This window comes from Lathyrus oleraceus, chromosome 4 (assembly GCF_024323335.1).
Source record: "Lathyrus oleraceus cultivar Zhongwan6 chromosome 4, CAAS_Psat_ZW6_1.0, whole genome shotgun sequence".
NCBI classification, from domain to species: domain Eukaryota; kingdom Viridiplantae; phylum Streptophyta; class Magnoliopsida; order Fabales; family Fabaceae; genus Lathyrus; species Lathyrus oleraceus.
The window spans coordinates 51,331,869-51,352,959 of record NC_066582.1 but is presented as its reverse complement, the minus strand read 5'-3'; the positions used below and the strand labels follow the sequence as shown (position 1 = coordinate 51,352,959).

Below are 21,091 nucleotides of genomic sequence, written 5' to 3'. Positions count from 1 at the left end.
TGATCCTTGTGTTATTGTTGATATTGTGTGAAGAAGACTTGGTAGTTTAATCAATTCGTATTGTACTCAAGTCTATGAATAAGGACAAACGCTTTGAATATTTGGGGCATACGTCCCATATGCAAAGTCGCTCTAGACAAGGACAGGAGAGACTCCATCTCATCATTCCTCATTACTTAAGGCTCATTTCGTACAATTTGAATCGTATTTACCAAGTGTTAACCTTTGATTTATCTTGTATAATCCGCTGCTTGGTATGACTGAGGATGCCTTGATTAAAGATCTTGTCTTGAGGCCTTGAGCTCCACAGTTTGGAAGAAAAGTCTTATTAAGTGACCAAAGGTCTTTTGGTCACTCGATTTAGACTATGGGATTATACAAGTTCAAAGAATTTAATCAATCAAAATTGCTTTTGATCGATCTAATCATGGATTTTATTTTATTTTGGGAACTAGGTTTAGATCTAATCAAAGTTAGTAATTGTTAGATACTATCTTAAGGGATCATGCAAAGATATATTAAACACATGTGATTATTTGTTCAATTTGTCATTAATGAAATTAAAGGAAAATCTAATAAGACTAAATTTAATTAGAGTCTAAAAATCTACCCTAACATAAGTTATACATTTTGATGTGTATTTTTAACTAGATAAGTAATGTACATATTTGTTAAGCTAATATTTTTAAATCTTTACTAAGTAAACTAATGGATATTTTCTAACTAGAGATTATTTCTAAACTAAATGTATTACCTATTATTTTCTAGGTAAAGTATTTTTTTTTTAAAAAGCTAAATATTAGCCTACTGTATTATAACTACGAGCTACTGAATTGAAACTTTTAAACTAAAATAATGATATCAATTTAACTAAGCTAGTAGATTATTATTTTGTTTACTAAGACTAAAATATTATCTAACTACAAGTACTGGTGCATTATTATTATTTTTAACTAAGTAACTAAAAACTATCGTTATGTATACTTTCTAAACTAATCCTAAAACCATTGCTACATATATTTTCTAAGGTTGCTACTAAAACAATTGCTATGTATATATTTTTTCTAAATAAAATCAATAGTTATGGGTTCTAAAATTAAGGCTACTGAACATTTATATCTTTCTAATTATATAATTACATCATCGTAGACTAAAATTAATGTACTATTTTCTAACTAACGTATATATATCTTTTTAAGGTAAGACTAAAGCATAATCATATATATTAGAAATGTAATAATAATATAATCATAATTGAAAATGTAATAATAAAATAGAATAAGAAATAAAGTAATATAGAAAAATGAAATTACAAATTTTGTGTTGCAACGTGAACACTAGAGTTTGGAACAGAACGTGAAACACATAGCAAAAACGAGAATAAGCAAAATAACTTCCAACCGTCATCAGTCCCAAACGCGATTTTTAGGATAAGTGCTTTTTCAAACGTGCTTCTTATGAGTCTCTTATGCAACAACAACATTTAAATCTACTCGTGATTTCTCAATCAGTTTCGGTTTTAACTCGTGTTCATATTTGGTTCATGGTTACGGTTCAAAATCGGTTCAGTTCGAAATTGCTGGTTTCGGTTCAGCTCTTATGGTATCACCTCAGAATTCGTTTCATTTCCAGTAAGCAACTGCATTTTGGTTCGAAGTTTACGGTTCCTAATTCGTTCATGTTCGACGACGCATTTGGTGCATAACTTTTCATGTTTCAGCTTCGAATTCTTCTCCTTCTCTTTTGTTTTGATTTGTAGTGTTGTTATTTGTTTTTATTCCAGATTGGAGCTTCTATATCCATTGCGATTTGGTTAATGTTTTTGATGTTTCGCAGATGCACACCAAGTGTTTGGTATAATGCTTGAACCAAGTTTCTTGTCTTTTTGCCTTGTTTGGTTCTGTTTTGGGATTCTATTTCTCACTTTTTTAGATCTATGACTTTTAATTGGGTTTAGATTTGTTATTGAAAAGGGTTGCGGTAATTATTCTTGGCGGCATTTCTTGCGGTATATGGTGAATTAATGATGAAGGTTGAAATTAGTGATGAAAGAGGTCAAGTTTTGGCATTGACAAGATGCTAAATTTTCTATTGTTTTTGTTCATGGCAAGGTTTGGATTTTCACGGCAATCGTTCATTCAAGATGAAAAGCAAAGAAAATAAGCATGCAAAGATAACTCAAACAAGCAAGCAAGCAATCATTCATGGAGTGATAAATAGAGATTGAGGCTTATCGATCGGAGACCCTCCGATGGTTCTTCAATGGCGGCGCAAATTCAATCCGGTAAGCTATTATTTGCATTCACTTGTTAATTCTTCCGATTTGATCCCTCTTTATCTCTTCTTCGTCCCCTTTCTTTTCTTCAATTTGTTTTCTTGTTGTTGATGATTTTTTTTTGGGCTTGAATCAGGAAGAACTATGAGATGAAGTGTGGTGGAGGTTTATGCTCAAGTTGATTGAAGTTTCAATGTGAAGCTTCAACAACCATGGATTTGAGCTCGAGGGAAGGTTGAAAATGGAGAATGGATAGTCAAAACTTGAGAGAAAATGAAGAATGAGAGTAATCAAAAAGTGAAAAAACCTAGTGAGTGAATGATGAATATTTATATATACTAGGTGAGGGATAACTAGGTGAGGGATAACTAGAAGTTGAAAATTAGTTAGAAAATTGTTGAGGCTGTTTTGGGCACTTTGGACAATTGCCCAAAGTAGTTAGAGCATCTTCAACCGTGAACCCATTTTTGGGTTCTTTGTGGGACCTATTAAGCCACGTCAGCTTCAAGTAACTCAACTACTTTTTCACTCCAATGGTGCAACTCTGAAGAACTCAGATTGGATCTCATAATTTTATTTTATATATTAATATTTTATTCATATTAAATTTTATATTAATTAAAATAATAATTTTAGTATTTTAAATTAAATTTGATATAAAATTAAATTAAATTAAATTAAACTTATAATTTAAAATGATAATTAAAATTAATCTCAAATACATGATATATAATTAAAAATAATAAAAATAAATAACATCACATAATTAATCAAACTTAAATTTCATCATCTTCATGTCCAAAACGTTCCCAAATATATTCGACTAGATCTCCTTGAAGTTTACGATGAACTTGTTTTTCTTGAATACTTGCTCTTCTTTGTAGTCTTGTTGCAAGATTCGGATGAGGACTGCTAAATGTTTCAGTTGTTGAGTTATTGATATCCACATTATCATAAGAGTAATCAAAATTACCTCCATATGTACGTCGTTCATCTTCCACAATCATGTTGTGCAATATGATGCAGGCATATATGGTATGCTTGAGAGTGTCCATGTGCCAGGCACGCGCTGGGCCACGTATAATTGCAAATCGAGATTGAAGCACTCCAAATGCTCGCTCCACATCTTTTCTAGCCGATTCTTGATGTTGAGCAAATAATTTTTTCTTTTCTCCCTGTGACATTGAAATAGTCTTGACAAATGTAGCCCACTCGGGATATATACCATCTGCTAAATAATACCCCATATTATATGGTGTCCCATTGATTGTATATTGCACATTGGGAGCACGTCCTTCCAAAATATCGTTAAACACGTTGGATTGGTTTAGCACATTAATGTCATTGTTTGAACCTGCAATACCAAAAAAAGCATGCCAAATCCATAAGTCTTGTGATGCCACTGCTTCAAGCATGATTGTGGGCTTACCATGATCACCTCGACAAAATTGTCCTTTCCATGCAACAGGACAATTTTTCCATACCCAATGCATACAATCGATGGAACCCAACATACCTGGAAAGCCACGTGACTCTCCCATTTGTAAAAGATGTTCAACATCATTGTTGTTAGGCTTTCTCAAATACTCAGCGCCAAATACAACATTGACACCCTTAACAAATCTTTCTAAGCACTCAATTGAAGTGCTTTCACCGATTCGAACATATTCGTCTACAAGGTCAGCAGGAGACCCATACGCCAGCATACGAATAGCAGATGTACATTTCTGCAATGGTGAAAGACCCATTTTACCAGTTGCATCGACCCTCATTTGGAAATATTCATCATGATTTCCAAGGGCATCTACAATTCGAGGAAATACATGCCTATGCATTCTGAACCTTCTTCGGAATTGAACATCTGTGTATACTGGGTTTTCCGAGAAGTAGTCATTGAATAATCGATTGTGCCCTTCTTCACGACCTCGATCTACCGTTGTTCTTCTCTTTGGCCTAGAGGAACTTCCAGATCGACGTTCATTCTGAAGTTGTTCTTCTTCATCACTGTCGTCCATAAATTCTTCTTCAATCAACTCCCAAAATTCTTGATCGTAATTATCTGAATTGTCTGAATCCATTTAGTGAGTAAAGAATGAGAGAAAAATGAGAAGAATAAGATGAGAATGAGAGAACAATGACATAAGTGGTAGTATATATAATGGTTTAAATAACGGCTAGTTTGAATAACGGCTAGTTTGAACAACGGCTAGTTTGAATAACGACTAGTTTGAATAACGACTAGTTTAAATTAAAGTGGTAGTTTGAATAACGGCTAGTTTAAATTAAAGTGGTACTAATGACCATTTTACATAGGTGTTGATAAATTAAAGTGGTACTAATGACCATTTTACATAAGTGATACTAACTACATTCCATATTTTTTTTTTCATCTTATTACAATATTTTTCATGAATATCTCGTTGACTATCGTTCATAGTAGAAGTGTCTTTCATTATCATTTGCACTACCCTTAATTCTAGCTCGTCCTCCTTAGCTTGCGCAAGTCTGTCCATTGTTATTGCTCTTTTATTCTTTGCATCTTGCGTTGCATTTGGAATTTCGGATGCCTTACCCTTCCTTTTTGCTGCTTTTTGTCCCATTGGACGCTCCATTGGTGATGATGAGTTAAACTCATAAGTTGAAGTTGTATTTGGGTTCTCCGATGATGCCCCACTAGCATAAGTCTTTGTTATTTTTGCAGAACTTCCAATCGATTCTTCGACGATGCGCCATTTAGCTTCATCTTTTAACAATCGCCATGCATACTCAAGATTGAATGTTGTACCTTGATCCTGAGCAAAAATAGCATGTGCATCTGCCATGACATCGGTCTCGGATGTCCCACTTTTCTTTCCTTTAAGAGCAATTTTGTAACACCCAACAAATTTTTGAACCATGCCATTTATTCTATGCCATCGACATTTTAACTGTCCCCCTAACTTTTCCCGCAATTGCCCACGATATTGGTTATAACTAGCAGCAATTCTTAACCAAAAACTCTCAGCCTTTTGATCAACTCCCACAATTGGATCCTTTGAAACATTGAACCATGATTGGATAAGTAGTATATCCTCTTCCCTTGTAAATTGCTCTCGAGATCTTTTTTTAACGACAACCCTTTCTTCTTTTTCAGTACCAACTTGAGTAGAAAATGGTGGGACTTGAGTAGAAAATGGTGGAACTTGAGTAGAGAATTTCATACTATTAGAATTCATTTGAGGTATAGGATACATATTTGGATTGTTTGGTGACGGAAGAAATATGGGCGGGGTTTGTTGGCACCGGTGGGATTTGAGAATTTTGAGGATTAGGATTTTGATAATTTTGCATGTAATTGAAAAAAGCTTGTTGGTAATGAAAACGATTAGGATCCATTTGGCCTAAACAATTGTAATTTGAAGTAAAAAGATGAAATTTTGAATTAAATATTTTGTAAAAAAAATGCTAATGAGAAAAAATTGTTGTAAAAAAATTAAAAGTATAGGAATAAAATGATAAAATTGTGAGAGAGAAATTTCAAATTGAAGAGAAAATAAAAGTGAGAGAAATTTGTGTTGGTAAAATTTTGGAAACCAAAATTATATTTATAATAAAAAATATATTAAAATAAATAAATAAAAAAAATAAGTAGCCGTTGGATGCTACTTTCTAAATAAAAAATAAATAAAAAAAGGAAGTAACCGTTGCATGGCAGGCTACTTTTTAAATAAAAAAATAGAAGAAAAAAGAAGGAACCGTTGCTTCATGAAGCACCGGTCTTGCCAACATGGCAAACTCCATTCATTCAAAAGTAAAAGAACCACTTCCACTTGGCAAACTGGACTGAAAAACCATAGTACTGCTGCCACTGGAGATGCTCTTAGAAGTTAGTTTGTGAAAGTTTAAGGTAGTTAGAGTGGTTAAGGCATGGATGTATGTGAATTCACATGCATGTGCATATGCTGAATTTTTAGTGAATATGAAGAAAATTAGATGAATTTATATGGCACCACTTGAATACATGTTTGGCCATTTACATGGTATGAATGAATGAATGAATTATATATGCATTTGGATTGATGTTCATGGATGAAATGATGTATTACATGCATGCTATATTTTTCTTTTTGTATAGAAGTGAAATGAAAGTGATACATAATATGGAATTTATTCATGGTATATGCATAACATGCAATTTTTTTATTGAATTAGTATTGAATTTGACCTTTTTTGGGATGGTTTTGCATATGATATAAGTGTATATTCATGTGTTGAATTTTAGAGATGAATGATTTAAATTTAAGATGACTTTTCATGTGTATTTTGAAAGTACTCATGATGCCGAATTTTTATTTTGTAGGTGCTGGATTTTTAGAAATGAATGTAATTCCTAACTTGTTTTTATTGTTTTTTTTGCAACATGGTACATGATAATGGAGCTTGAACAAACATGGTCAAGAATGTAATATGATTGTAATCATTTTTATTCATTTGTAATATGTTTGTAATGACATAAAGTGGTGTAAAGTGAAGTCATATAATTGTAAAAATAATATTTAGTGACTTTTGAACCTTATGCACATGAATTGAAAGGCTATGAATAAAAAGAGGAATTTTTAGTTCAAAGTGTATGTATGGAAATGATTTCTAATGAATGCTTACAGAATTTACCCATGAAGTGAAAAGTGACTTAGTGAATCACTTAGAAATTTAAACTGTTTCGAAAATGTAAGTTGGCATATAATACAGGTTATGTAAAATGCAAAATGCGTGGTTGGTGAATATGTCGTGCATATGATGCATCCTTTTTTGAACATGATGTGATGAATTACAAAAGGGGGATGAATAGATTTAGGAATGCCTATGGCAGCAGTCAAACGTTTGGTTCGCAGTGTCGACCCAAATCAACCGCTTCTTTACTTTCCATTTTCCACATTCAAGATCATCACCGAAGAGCCCTTGACCTAACTTTCCAAATAAAAAATGAAATAATGAGATGTAGATGAAATGAGTGTTTCCTAATGAAGTTGTTGGTCGTGTAAAAAATGAAAAAGACAGGACAAATTTTGGGGTACGACACAAGGCAACTGAGATTTGCAACACAACATGATCCTGGCCTATTAATCTATCAGTCGTGTATCCATGTAGAAGACCCTGTGGTTTGCACAACAGCATACCTGCTACACCATAGGCAACTCATGAATCCTGCAGCAGAAGCAGACATTACCACATATAAACATTACACAAACCTCATAAAACAACAAGAGCTCACTATTACAAGCCAAAATAAAACCCTGCAACTTAACAAAGATAACTAATATACACTAGTTATCTCCCACAATCCATATGACCTAACCTCGTTCCCATTTAGTCGTTTCACAACATAACCAATTAACCATTCATTTAACACTAACTCCTAACTCGTGTCAAGAACCATTTACCCTGACCTGACCAATCCTGCACAACTCACAACCAATAGAGCATGTGCAATAGAAAAATAATAATCCTGGAATGCATTCATTCATAAGTCAGCATCAGCATCCATAGCACTGCATGATAAGCAGCTTGGCATTCAGATAGAGTTAGCATCACAAAACTAGCAGCACATCAACAATTCACATCAGCTTTAGGGAAAACATTTAAGCAATAACAGTCATAGCAATTCCAAGTGTTCATCCAACAATATGGAAAAAAACAATGACACAGACCAAAGGCACTTCCAATAATAGTCAAGCCATTATGTAAACTGAACGATGAGTCAGGTCAAAGCACAAACCTGTTACCAGACAAGACATGAACTCCATAATCAAGGCATGATGAATAAAGACAAAATGAAGTGCTGCAAGCCACAACCAAATTGATCACAAGTTAAAAAATCAGTCAAGCTAGCATTAAACCTAAAACATTCAGCTAAACACTATAATACCTCAAGGAAATCATTCATTCTGCAGGCATCATAAATACAATCTCAGGCCATAGTTGGAGGACTTACCATAAGCTAAGCCAAGATTAAGGACATTACCACACAAGACCACACTAGTTCATAATTAAAGGATTAACAACAACAACTTCCTGCACATACGCATACACCAGAGCCCAACACAAGCCATGAGCAATGCATACATGAAACATCTTTACTTGTTAGAAAGAATTCATACCAATGCTACATGAAACCCAACCTAAAATCATGTAAAAGGAATATCAAAACACTTCAAGCACGTCATCATAACAAAGACTACCAATTTAACCTGTAAAAGTATCCTGACCTACTGAACTTGGTATTCACCATAACATCATTTTCAGCTTAGCTAACGTATCACAACTAAACCATAATTAACCTCACAAGCCATCAATCACATAACTACATAACAAAAAAAAATCATGACTAAATTCAGGCTAACTAAATACATTGGGATCAACAAAGTCAGTTACAAGTCAACAACAACTATAATAACTTGCCTCGATTTCTACAAACCCCTAACAGAAAATCCTAAATGAAATTCCCCAATCCCAATACAAAAACCACCTATAAATAACCCACTCTAGTCATTGATCACGGGCTCTGGAATCTCCAATCATTTTTCATCATTCAATTCTCAAACCTCTTTTTTCACATTTACTTCATATTCATCCTTCTCCGATCAAAAAGCCTCTCAATCTCTCTCAATTGCCTTCACCAATAACCATCTCAGTCACTATCACCAATATCTGAACCACCATCCATCAATTCATCATCCTTAGCATTCGAATAACAACTCAGTAGAAGCTCCAAAGGAGAGAGAATAAGAATAATTTGCAAGAGGGATCAAGATAAAGGAAGTCAGAGTCATTCCCTGGAAATAGGAATTTATTGGCGTTCATCGTCATCCTCGTCTTCATCTCCGACCAGGTAGGTCTTGACCTCTTCTTTCCTTCTTCTTCTTTGTTGCATACATGTACATAGGTGAGAGTGGATTCAAATTCCAAATACAAGTTAAGTGATCATAAGCCTCTTGATCACTTGATATGACTAATCCTCTGTATTAGCGCTACATTAGACATCAACTTAAATCAAGTTCCATGCTCAAGAATTTTAAGACACTAGATAACAAGACTAGATCACTAATCAAGCGGAACAAAAATACTCTTTAACACTTGTCAATTGCGATTCAAACTGTACGTCACGAGCCTTAAGTAGTAGAGAAGGAATGAAAGGGATGATTCATATCTTCATTATGAATATCTTTGGATATGGGACAAATGATCTAGTTGTTCAAAGTATTCACATCCACTCATAGACTTTAGTGCAATTCAAATCAAACAACTGCCAAGTCTTATTCCCCACAGACAACACTTCTACACTTCAATATTGCAACACTGCTTCATCAACAATACTCATTTTTTTGGACCAAACAATACACTCTTTGGAATTCTATATCTTCTTTGGGTCAAGTACGTCATGGTCAAAATACCCATTTCTGAATCAAGAACCTTTCTTTCTTGGTTACCTTGTCAAATGTCGTGCTTGGGAAAATTCATTATCATGCATGTTTGTCATGTCATACCTTGTGCTTAAACAAACCCTCTTCTTATTGGTTGCTTTATCAGACCTCACGCTTAGGCAAAGCTTTTTCTCATGCATTATTTGCCTTGTCAAACCACGTGCTTAGGCAAACACCTTTTTTCTCTCTTTAGCTATACCAATTATTGGTTAATGCCATACTCTTTGGTTCAGACATGCTTATCCTATGGATCCAACAACATAATCATTGGTCCAAAACATACTTTTCACTTCACAACCCTTTGTAATTCAAGATCTTTTTCAATTCAATCAACTTTTTCTTTTCTTTTTGACACTTAAATCTTTTCAAAAACAACTTTTCTTGTCTTTCAATAAAGAACTTTTATAATTTGTTTCTTAACAGTCAGACTAAAAGCTTGGAGTATCCGAACTAGGATCGATTCAGCTCATGTTTACATACTTTTAGGATACGATTATAATTGTTCACTAAAAACAACCAACAAATTTGTATTTTCTACCATAAACTACGGAGCTCTGATTTCCTCATTACACTATGATGATACGTAGGGATAAGGGTTTGAATCCTTGGCGGGCACACTAATTAAAAACCTTTTTTTCCTCTTTTGCAAGTAACCTTTAGATGATAACACGTAATCGAGCAAAGAACAATCAAAATGGTTCTCGTTGAGTACAACAAATATGAGGGATGTTAATACCTTCCCCTTGCATAACCAACTTTCTTAGCCATTTTCTCTTCCCCTGGGTTTTATCTATATTTTCCTTTTTCTTTTGGAATAAATAAAGTTCGGTGGCGACTCTATTGTGTCTTCGAGTGTGTGATGCGCTCAGGTATTTTTTGCGGCGCGATAGCTAGCGACTATGTTGGGGAGTCCATAAGCAAGTTGAGCCTAATTTTATTTGTTTCCTTGTTTGTTTGGGTGTTTATATGTATGCTTTACTTGCTTTATTTTTATGTGATTTATTGCATTATTTAATGCTTTAAATATTCATATTCTGCATACTCTGGATATCTGTTATATACTCTCGGTTGGGTTGGGATGATGTTACATGAGAGAAGCTCTATACCCGAGTTTGAGCATACACGCGGGATAAAATCATGATTAGTTGTGTCGACCTGCGTTTCACGCGTTGGGTTGGCACGAGACTCACACACATACTAGATTCACTTTGAAGTAACTTTGTCCACCGAGAATTCATTATGATAAGGTATTTTTATTTGGATCGATGACTCTGGAATACCTTATAGGGACTACCTTTTGAATACTAGAACCTACATGTGTGGGGATATGGATTTTTCTGCAGGAAACCATAGACTCCACATACCTTGATCATCATGTATACGTTATACCTTTGAACCCATATCGAGAAGTATACACAGACTATCCGGAGCATATTGAACCTTTGACCTATATCATTGCATCGTCGTGTATATACTGAACTTTTGAACCTAAGTAATTGCATTATCGAGCCTTTGGATCAATGGATGTTGCATATCTATTTGCATTTCTTAAACAACATATGCATACAAACCAGAAAAAGCTCACTATTCTCGTCCTTGTATAAGACAGTGATTCCCTGGCGTCGATTGCCAAAGAATCATGGAACAGATTAAGCATGAGAGCACATTGTATAAGGAAAGCTTGAATCACACCCAAGGAAAGGTTGACATGATCTTGGGGTTATTCCTAGACAACATGACAACCGACTTCTCAAATCAAGTTATGATGGATGAACAAACTGAGAATGGACTGAAGATGGGTAAACTCCAGAATGCAACTGCAAGCATTCTGCCAGTTTATCCCCAAGAGCAGTATCTCCCACCACATCAGAAGCCCGGTCAAGGCAATCAGAAGCAAAAGCAAAAGCAAATCAGCAAAGATAATAATGATCAAGTGATGATATGTCCCCGCTTTGATCCAATTCCAATTTCTTATATGCATCTACTTCCTATCATGATCCATGTCGGGGAAATTGTGTCCAAAGAGATCAAGCCTGCCAGGTTTCCTTACCGTCTTAGGCATAATCCTAATGCTACATGCAGATATCATGCAGGATATATAGGGCACTCCAACGAAGCTTGTCTCATTTTCAAGTATAAAGTTCAAGAACTCATTGATCAAAAGTTGTTATACTCTACAGAGAAGTTTCGCGAAAGTTCTACATTTGTGATCGCTGAAGCACTTTTTGAGACTGGACATGAATATGAGGGTTCTCCTTTTCATGTATAAATTCCTCCTTCATTAGCTCAACCTACTGTACAATATCTATATCAATGCCTTCCATTTGCTAACTCTAGAATGCCTTTTGTCTACCCTATGGCACCTTTTGCTACTGTTGTACCTCAACGTGCCTATCCTGGGGCACCCTATGCTCCATATAGGGTCCAATATGCTCATGCTACTAACTCGGGTACATGGATGGTTAATCCTTGCTTGATGTATCCTAGTCAAATGGTTACACAAGTTGCTACTCCTCAAATTCATCCTCAGTTTCAAGCACCTCTAGCTCCCGTGTCATGCTACCAGTTCCCATATGTTGTTGCAACTCAATATCAACAACCTTCACATGCCCAGGCTTCTCAGAATCAACAAACTTCATAACATAATAGAAATAAAAGGCAAGGACAATAAAGATAGAAGAAACTGGAAAGTTAAGGACTATCACATTGACTTCTACAACCACAATAATCCCAACTTGTGGGAGGACGCAAAGGCTAATCATGCCAACGACCTTTAGGTTGTTTAACCATTTTAATTTGTGATCTTTATTGTTTGTTAAGTGTCATTCACTTGTAAAACTTGTTTATTTTCAAATAGTAACAACAATGAAATGAATATGCATGTTTCGAACCGATCCATTTGTTTTCACTCATATTTTATTTATCAATATCAAACTCTTGTTTAAGCAAAATCGAAAAGAGAATGATGAAATCAAAATACACAAGATTATTGATTGTATGCTTTTGAATAAAACCTTATTGGTGATGTAAGGCATTATTTCAATTCCTAAACATCGAAGGTATAAAGAAGATAATCCCTAGTCAACTCCTTTGGGCCTAGTAGTATGAGTTTCTTTTTTATAAGAAAAAACCCTCAATCTTAATCAAGGGTTGGGTAGACTTCAGTTAATTTGCCCATGCGTTTAAATTTTGAAAGAGGGGTATCCCAGCTGAGGATCAACCACATCTTATCCCTCACAAGAGGTCAAAAACTACAAATCCACAACGGTTGTCCCTCACCAACAAAAGGAACGTGGAAGTCACAACTCCTTAAACAAATAAAAAAAACAAATGTCACATGATTTATTCCCCCCCCCCCCCCCCCCCCAAAAAAATGATGGCGAAGAATAAAAAAAATATCGAAAAGAAAAACCCGCTAAGTCAAAAACCTGAAAACAAGTGACTTAGGCAAAAATTAGGGCATCCCGATGGCCTGCAAACTCAAAAGATTAGTCCAGGTAAAAATTAGGGAAAGCAAAAACAAAATGAAAAGAGAGGATCAAAAGGAAAAAAATTCTCAACAAGAATAAGTTTGTGTGGCTACAAACAAATCAATAAAAGATGGATGTCTAACACTCCAAAAACCTCATTGGTTCCTTAACCATCAGTTCTAACATTCAAATTTCCATTTGAAAGGTAAACGCTTATGTCGAATTAACTGAACGTAGGACTGGAGAACATCAAGGAGAATGGGTGGGTTAGAATAAATTTTGAGTCATAAAACCTTTTATTTCTAAAACTGTGAACCATATAATGTTATAACCCTTAAAATACATAATTAAAGCAAGGTTTATTTCGAAAACATACTACAATAAGATCGTGTTAAAGGTGACTCTTAAATGATTTTCTTATAATTTGTGTTGCTATTGATATGACATTCCAACTAGTGATTCATTCATTGTATGTCAACATCATCCCAGAAATCCTAACTTGTTTAGCATCCCACAAAGCTCAACTACACTGGTATTCTGCATATAGTAATCATCATCACATGACATTGCACCCTTAAAATGAGTAGCATATCCATCAAGAATGAGCACTACGCCATACAAATTCAGGCATGCATCTGAAGCATAAGCCATACACTTGTTTGTGTTAACTTTATTCCTTTCCAACACTCGTTCGTGTTGACCGTTTTTAACACTTGTTTGTGTTGACCATGTCTTTCTTTAAACACTCGTCTGCATTTTTCCTAAAACCTTTTTCAATACTCGTCTGTATTGATTTTCAACACTCGTCCATGTTGACTCATTTTCTTAATACTCGTCACTATTGATTTCCAATACTCATCTGTGTTGATTCCTTTTTTTCAATACTCGTTCGTATTGATTTCCAACACTCGTCCATGTTGACCCATTTTTTCGATACTTGTTCGTATTAATTTTCAACACTCGTTTGTGTTTATCCTTTTTTCTAATACTCATTTGTATTGATTTCCAACACTCGTATGTGTTAATCCTTTTTTTAATACTCATCCGTATTGATTTTCAACTCTCGTCCATATTGATTCCCAACACTCGTTCATGCTAATCTTACCTTTTTCAATACTCGTCCGTATTGATTATCAACACTCGTCCATGTTGACACCTCATTTTTTCAATACTCATATGTATTGACGTCTGACACTCGTATGTGTTAATCACTTTCCAACGCTTGTTCGTGTCGAGTTATTTCCCCAACAGAACATTCCAGTTAATCCCTAGCAGATAAACCTGTAAAAGTTTGTATGTCAATCCATATCCATAATACACTTATCTTTCTTACATTACATTCATTCTCAACGGACAATTTTTTTTATATTCTTGTATTTAATCCTCTTATAATTTGAATTCCCGAATGGTCATCACCATCCACACATTCAGGTTCAATATGATTAAATATGGACAACTGTCATATCCAAAAATTTGCCCAACTTTTTTATTTTTTATCTGGCTTATTGCTACATTCCTTTGCATACATAATTCTCGTATTAACCATATATTTAGATATAATCATTTATTCATTTGCATATTCATACCAATTATTTATCTATGCCAATCATTTCATCTACATTTTACAATCACCATTGCACCAATTCACCTCTATCATTATCATCCATCATCATGTTTCAGAATAAAAATAAAAAAGTTAAAGTTTGACTCGGTTGACTTTTGGTATTAGTTCATGTACAATTGATTCAAAGTTCACTTGCATTTTTTGCATTTTTTATTGAATCATTTATCTTGTATCAAAGAGTTAATTAAACTCGCATTCTTGATATTTGGATTTTTATTTCAAATATCAAATTTGTTTTATTTTAATTAATTTTTAGTATAAGAAAATAAATAAGACAAATTGCATTTTTATTAATTTATTCAAATATTTATTTTTACATTATATTTTAACAAGTCATTACGTTCAAAATACAACACATTATAGGGCAAGTGCATGATCATTTTGACTGACCTTATACTATTACCTCCTTGAAGAGTTTTTATGAAATTTCCAAGGTTTTGAAACATAAGAGATTCACGAGAGGGACGTTTGGGTCGGATAACCCCAAAAGTGTTATGACATCCCTCATGATACTACGTTTTCTGAACAAAAAGAATCAAACTTTCTCATTGAGGAATACATGCTTTTTGTCAATACAATAGTGGTCGAAGTAATATGTAAAGCTTATCTTGAAGTCGAACTAGCATGGAGAAATACTGAACCTAATATACAGAAGCTCATAGAGTTTACATCACTTTATAAAGAACATGGTTTTAATTTAGATACTTCTCCGTCGGGTCATATCCATAAAGACACTTGTAGTGCTTACATTAGGAGCCCAATTGGCAGCGTATACTTCATCGTATGAACGTGCACATATACTTAGTGGATCTAGTTCATGTTTTTCTGGTGGGAAATGTATGATACTTGTAGCGGTGTATTCGTCGCTATATGATCTATCGATTAAATCATAAGCTATGAGATACATTGAAATTTTCGAGTCGCCACCGCACTTTTATTTATCCAAAGGATTGGCTAAAAAGCGAACAAAAGCCTAAGAAGTTTTACACGTAGAAAACTAATAAAAAGATCAGAGATTCTGGGTAAGGGGTAAATTACGCAATGGGAAGGTGTTAGGCACCCACTACGTCCTAGGTACTCCTAGGGAGCCCTTTTCACACTTGTTGTGCTAAATTGTTATTTGTTATGACAAAAATATTGTGCAAACATGATTGGGATGGTGAGAAAAGAATATACAAGTTTTATTATTATTGGGTTATTGGGTTCGAACGGATGAACCCGTTGCCTACGTACCTTCCATCAAAGGTAAGGATCAGAACGCCGTAGTTCGGCTAAAAGATTTCCAAAAGTGGGTTAGATTCAATTTTAAACACAAACCCTAGGTCTTACGTTATCCACGGGAGAAAACTCAACCTTATACAAACAACAACGTCCACCATGTGAGAACAGCTTCAACTTGCCAGGGAGGGGTTAACCCTATAATAGGCAAGGAAGACTTACAATTCAATCACTAAAGACAGAAGGTGAGATTAACATCAACCACTAAGATAAATCAAACCTATAGCTCATGTATGAAAGCATTAATGGACAAAGCCAAAATAAGTGAATGAGTGGAGTTACTGATTATGATTATGAAAATGGAGTCAAAGTATAATTAAGATCAATTCAAATAAGTATTATGAAAATGAAGTTTGAAAAAAGTCAAGGACTTGAGTCCAGGTTTTTAGTTAGAAAAACATGAAGATGTTTGCACAACATTTATGTCAAATTTTGAAAGATAAAGTGTGAAAAGGTTTAGGACATAATGGATGATGAATGGATGAAAGATGGATAGTAAAACTTCTTAGAAGGTTCACTTCTTGAGATCATATAGCAGATGATTCAAGTGTGTCCTTTGGAATGACAATGAATAATAACAAGCAAAGCAAAAGAAAAGCGGATATCGGAGGCCAATCATTGGTCTTATACCAATCTCCTAAAACAAAACGGGATGTCAGATGCCACTCAATGGTCTTACACTAATCTCCACAGGCAAAGAAATAAAAGCGGATACCGGATACCAATAGATGGATTTACACCAGTCTCCTAAAACAGAATAGGATATCAGAAGCCACTCAATGGACTTACACTAATCTCCTCAAAAGAAAACAAGAATGAAATAGGAAGTCAACTGCCAATCTATCTGGACTTAGGTTAACTTCACAGTATGCTCACAGGAAATCCAATGCCACAATACTGGGACTTATAATGGATCCTCACATACAAGAACAAAAGCAACACATGATCACAGGAATGCAAATGCCAACTTACAGGGACTTATAATTGCAACCTCTCACATAAACAGATGAACAAACTATGATCACAGGAAAGCAGATGCCAACTTACAGGGACTTATAACTGCAACCTCACATACAACATTAAACAGATCACATTATGATCACAGGACAACAGATGCCAACTTACAGGGACTTATAACTGTATCCTCACATACAACAAACAGATCAAATTATGATCACAGGATAACAGATGCCAACTTACAGGGACTTATAACTGTATCCTCACATACACACAGATAGACAGAAGATATGAGTGACCAATGAGGTCTTACACTCTATCCTTCCATATCACAGGAGCAAATGCCAAAGCAATGGACTTACAATTGTCCTCAATGGGCAAACAACAAATGATAGCATCACAAAACAGATGAGATGATCATGCATTAATGGCAATTGATGATGATGATAAATGCATAGCATATAAGCAAGCAAGTGCATATGAAGCAATCAATCAATCAATGAATATCAGACAGCACACTCTATAGCCAAACAATGGGGGCTCACACAAGAGGGTTTGACTTTAAAAGTCCACTGTAATGGGTAAAGGTCGCTCTTAACCTGGCCATTGAGGGGCTCAGGTGAAGCAGATGAAAAGGAGATGAGGGGTGTGCCTCATTGCTTCTATCTCATATCAGAGAGAGCATCAAAGAAAGTGTGGGAGTTCAGAAAGTAGGAACTCTCTCCACATTATTGACTCGATTAGATCTTGGGTATTTATCTCATTGCTTCAACCAGGTACTGGGAGCAAAGAGAGGACACACTGAATAGTGGGGGATAGATTGCTTATCCCTACCTTCCACCAATTGCCTTACTTGAAGGACTTTTCCTGCTTGGGACAAATATAAACAAACACAGGCATTGCCTCTTAAGGAGGACTTCAGACAGTTTGCCCGGTCAAATAACAGACCGGGTCTCCAGACTACATGAAGAAGAAGTAATTCTACCTCAAAGCAAATGCTAAATAGCAAAGCAAGCAAGCAAGTTCAAAGAACTTAGGCAACTAAAGTACCTGCAAAAGTCAAACTCATTAGTAAACAAGTCAACAGTCAAAATCAAAAGGAAATAACCCAATAGTCAACCACAGAGGGGACCAATTGTGCAAGGCACAAAGACTCAAGCATATGAGTCACCTACAAAACAAAGGTTAGCACATCATATAATTCAACTCAAACAAATATTTGAATGATCCTCAAGGCATTGGTGCTTAACCTGAAACAGACAGCTCAATTGTAAGCTTACAAGACCACTAGGACTAGCCTAGGGTCAAAGATGAAAGAAAAAGTCAAGGCAGCAAGGAAAAGTCAACCCAAACCAAGTTTAAACATTCAAGAAGCATTCTCAATTAGATTCAAACTTATATCATGCATCATGGCCATTTCATACACAAATGAATGCAAAGCATGGCAAGAGAAGCACACAAAAAGTCAACAGCAAGACCACATTCAAAAGTCAACTCAAACAAATCTCAGAAATTATGAAATAAATCACACTCAATCCTAACACCTAACATAGCAAGCATGTCAAATTTCAATGCATTTGGATGAGGGGAAGGTAGTCAAGTAAAATCATGAAGTCAAATCAAATTCAAGTAAGCATGGTGAAAGTCAACAAGCATAGGTCAACTTCAAAAAATCATATCAATTTGAAAACAGAAGAGAAATGAATGAGATTAACACCAATGCAAAGCTTGAGATGTCTAGTTATCACATATGAAATTTCATGATCATACAATAAGATTTGAGAATTTCACAAAAGATTTGGCAAGGCATAGCACAAAAAGTCAACAAATGACCAAGTATGGAAGAAAATTCTCAATCAAATGGAAAACAGCAAGATTAATTCCAAGAAAATTCATACATCAACTAGACATGTAAAGGATCATTCATGCAAAATTTGGGGTCAATTGGATAAGAGGAAGCATGTGAACAAAAATTGAGAAAATGCATGATCATGGTATAGCACCAAATGTAACACACAACTTCAGAAAATCATAACTCTCAATCTACAAATGATAAATGCACAAACTTTATATGAAAATGAAGGTCAATGTGTCTAGTTTCACCACAAAAAATTTCAAAGGCATAGGATACAATATGACAATTTCACAAAAGGAATGGAACAATGTATCATTTTGGCATACATGTCAAGAAAATAATTATCAATTAAAAACCAGCCAATGGAAAATTAATTAAAATTCACCATAAAATTCTAGACACATTCATGAGTATGAGGAAAAAATTTCATAATTTTTTTGATGAAAATTGAATGAGAAATAAATTGTGGAAATTGGATGAAATTGTGATGCAAACATGAACAAAATGGTATGGCAAATGGGGTCAACATAAGTCAACGCAGGCAATTTTGTAATTCCTGGGCTCATTTAACTAAACTGCAGCGTTTTGGCAAACAGAATAAAATGTTGTGATTGGTTGGCTGGCAATAAAACAGTACACACGCAGGAAAATCCATCAAAACAACCAATTGTGTTTCAAGGTCAAAACCCCTAGGGTTTATGTAGCATGGCTCATGGTATTTTCAAACATCCAAACAAAACTTCGACCAACATACACAGCAGGATAGTCATCCTCCTTATCACAGCAGCAAGGCATAGCATCATGTTCATCAATCATCATATTAAATTGAACAAACAAAAGCAACAACATGTTTCAAAATTGCAGCATGGTTTTAGCATGGCAGCATGTTCATAAACAAAACAACAGCACCTGACAGTATATAAACAGCATGGATTTCTGGGCCAAGTTCAAAACAGCAATAGCAGCATCAATTTCATGTTTATGGTTCATCAACATCAAAACAAAAAAATCGACCATCACCCAACAGCATATCATTTAGCAGGACATTGGTACAGGAGCATCAATCAATACTAACCAAAACACAACGTTCAAATTTCTGGAAATTAAAACAGGTGAAGCTCATGAACAGCAGGGGTAGACATCATCGACATGTTCATCATCAAATAAGCAGCAGCATGTAAAACATTGATCATACAACAAACCAACATTCATGACCAAACACAACAAATACCAACATGTGGATTTTATGAGCAATGTTCAGGAAATTTCAAACAGCAGCATTGGCATATTCAGCATCCACATGAACAACCACATTAACACATAACCATGGCCATGAAGCATCATTAATCAATCAGCAAAACACACATAACTATGGGAATTTTCTGGACAAAAAAAATACAGTTGCAAAACAAAAGCAAGCATCATCATCTGACAGGTTTCGAACAAAACACATAACAGCAGGGCATATGTACCTATGTAACATCATGGCTCCAATACACAAAACATAAACCAAGTGGATTTCTAGGAAAGTTTGAAACAGCAGCAGAGCATATCCATCATCAACATGTAATCATCAAAAATAACAGCATTCATTATGTTTCACATGGATCTTCTGGTCATGATGTTTGGTTCAAATAACAGTAGCAGGGTTTTATTAGCACATGCTCATCAAATTCATCAACAGATCAAATAACATGATACAATAGCATGGCATTTAAGTAAAGTCCATACTGCAACCTAACAATAACATACCAAATGCAATTCGATGAGGGTTTTCTAAACTGCAGTAAGGTTCAGCAGTAGCAGCAACATGGTTCATCACCAATCACACATTCATCATTATTATAACACCAAAACATGAACAACAGCATGCAACAGCACATAACATATTTCACATTGGATTTTCTGAACATGATATTTGGTTCAATACAACAGTGCACTCATCATCAAGCAGTTACAATAAAAATCCAACAATAGCACATGGACAACAGGTTATAGCAAGCAGGGTTCAACAACATCATCACATAAAATTCGGGCAAGCAATCACAACAGCAAGGCCTTGGTATCATGTTCTCATAGCAAGCAAACCAACAACAGCACATCATTCAGCAATACACAAGCATGATCATGGAAAAATCTGGTGCAGGGTAGGTTTCACACAGCAAGGCATTT

At 35.0% G+C, this 21,091-nt stretch overlaps 1 protein-coding gene, 1 long non-coding RNA gene and 1 pseudogene across 3 annotated transcripts; 1 reads left to right on the top strand and 2 right to left on the bottom strand.

The window, feature by feature from the left end:
• Nucleotides 1-1,330: 1,330 nt before the first annotated feature.
• Nucleotides 1,331-2,819, top strand: LOC127073209 (uncharacterized). 2 transcript variants are annotated; one of them, XR_007785686.1, is made up of 3 exons: nucleotides 1,331-1,631; nucleotides 1,784-2,284; nucleotides 2,412-2,819. It is a non-coding gene; the product is annotated as an uncharacterized LOC127073209 (long non-coding RNA). The 2 variants fall into 2 exon arrangements; XR_007785687.1 differs by having other exon boundaries at nucleotides 1,331-1,854; nucleotides 1,958-2,284.
• Nucleotides 2,820-3,051: 232 nt separating this feature from the next.
• Nucleotides 3,052-4,353, bottom strand: LOC127135970 (uncharacterized). Its single transcript, XM_051062587.1, has one exon. It carries the CDS (start codon nucleotides 4,351-4,353, stop codon nucleotides 3,052-3,054), a length of 1,302 nt encoding a protein of 433 aa, XP_050918544.1.
• LOC127073208 (glutathione S-transferase T2-like) lies at nucleotides 4,320-5,650 on the bottom strand (annotated as a pseudogene).
• Nucleotides 5,651-21,091: the final 15,441 nt, after the last annotated feature.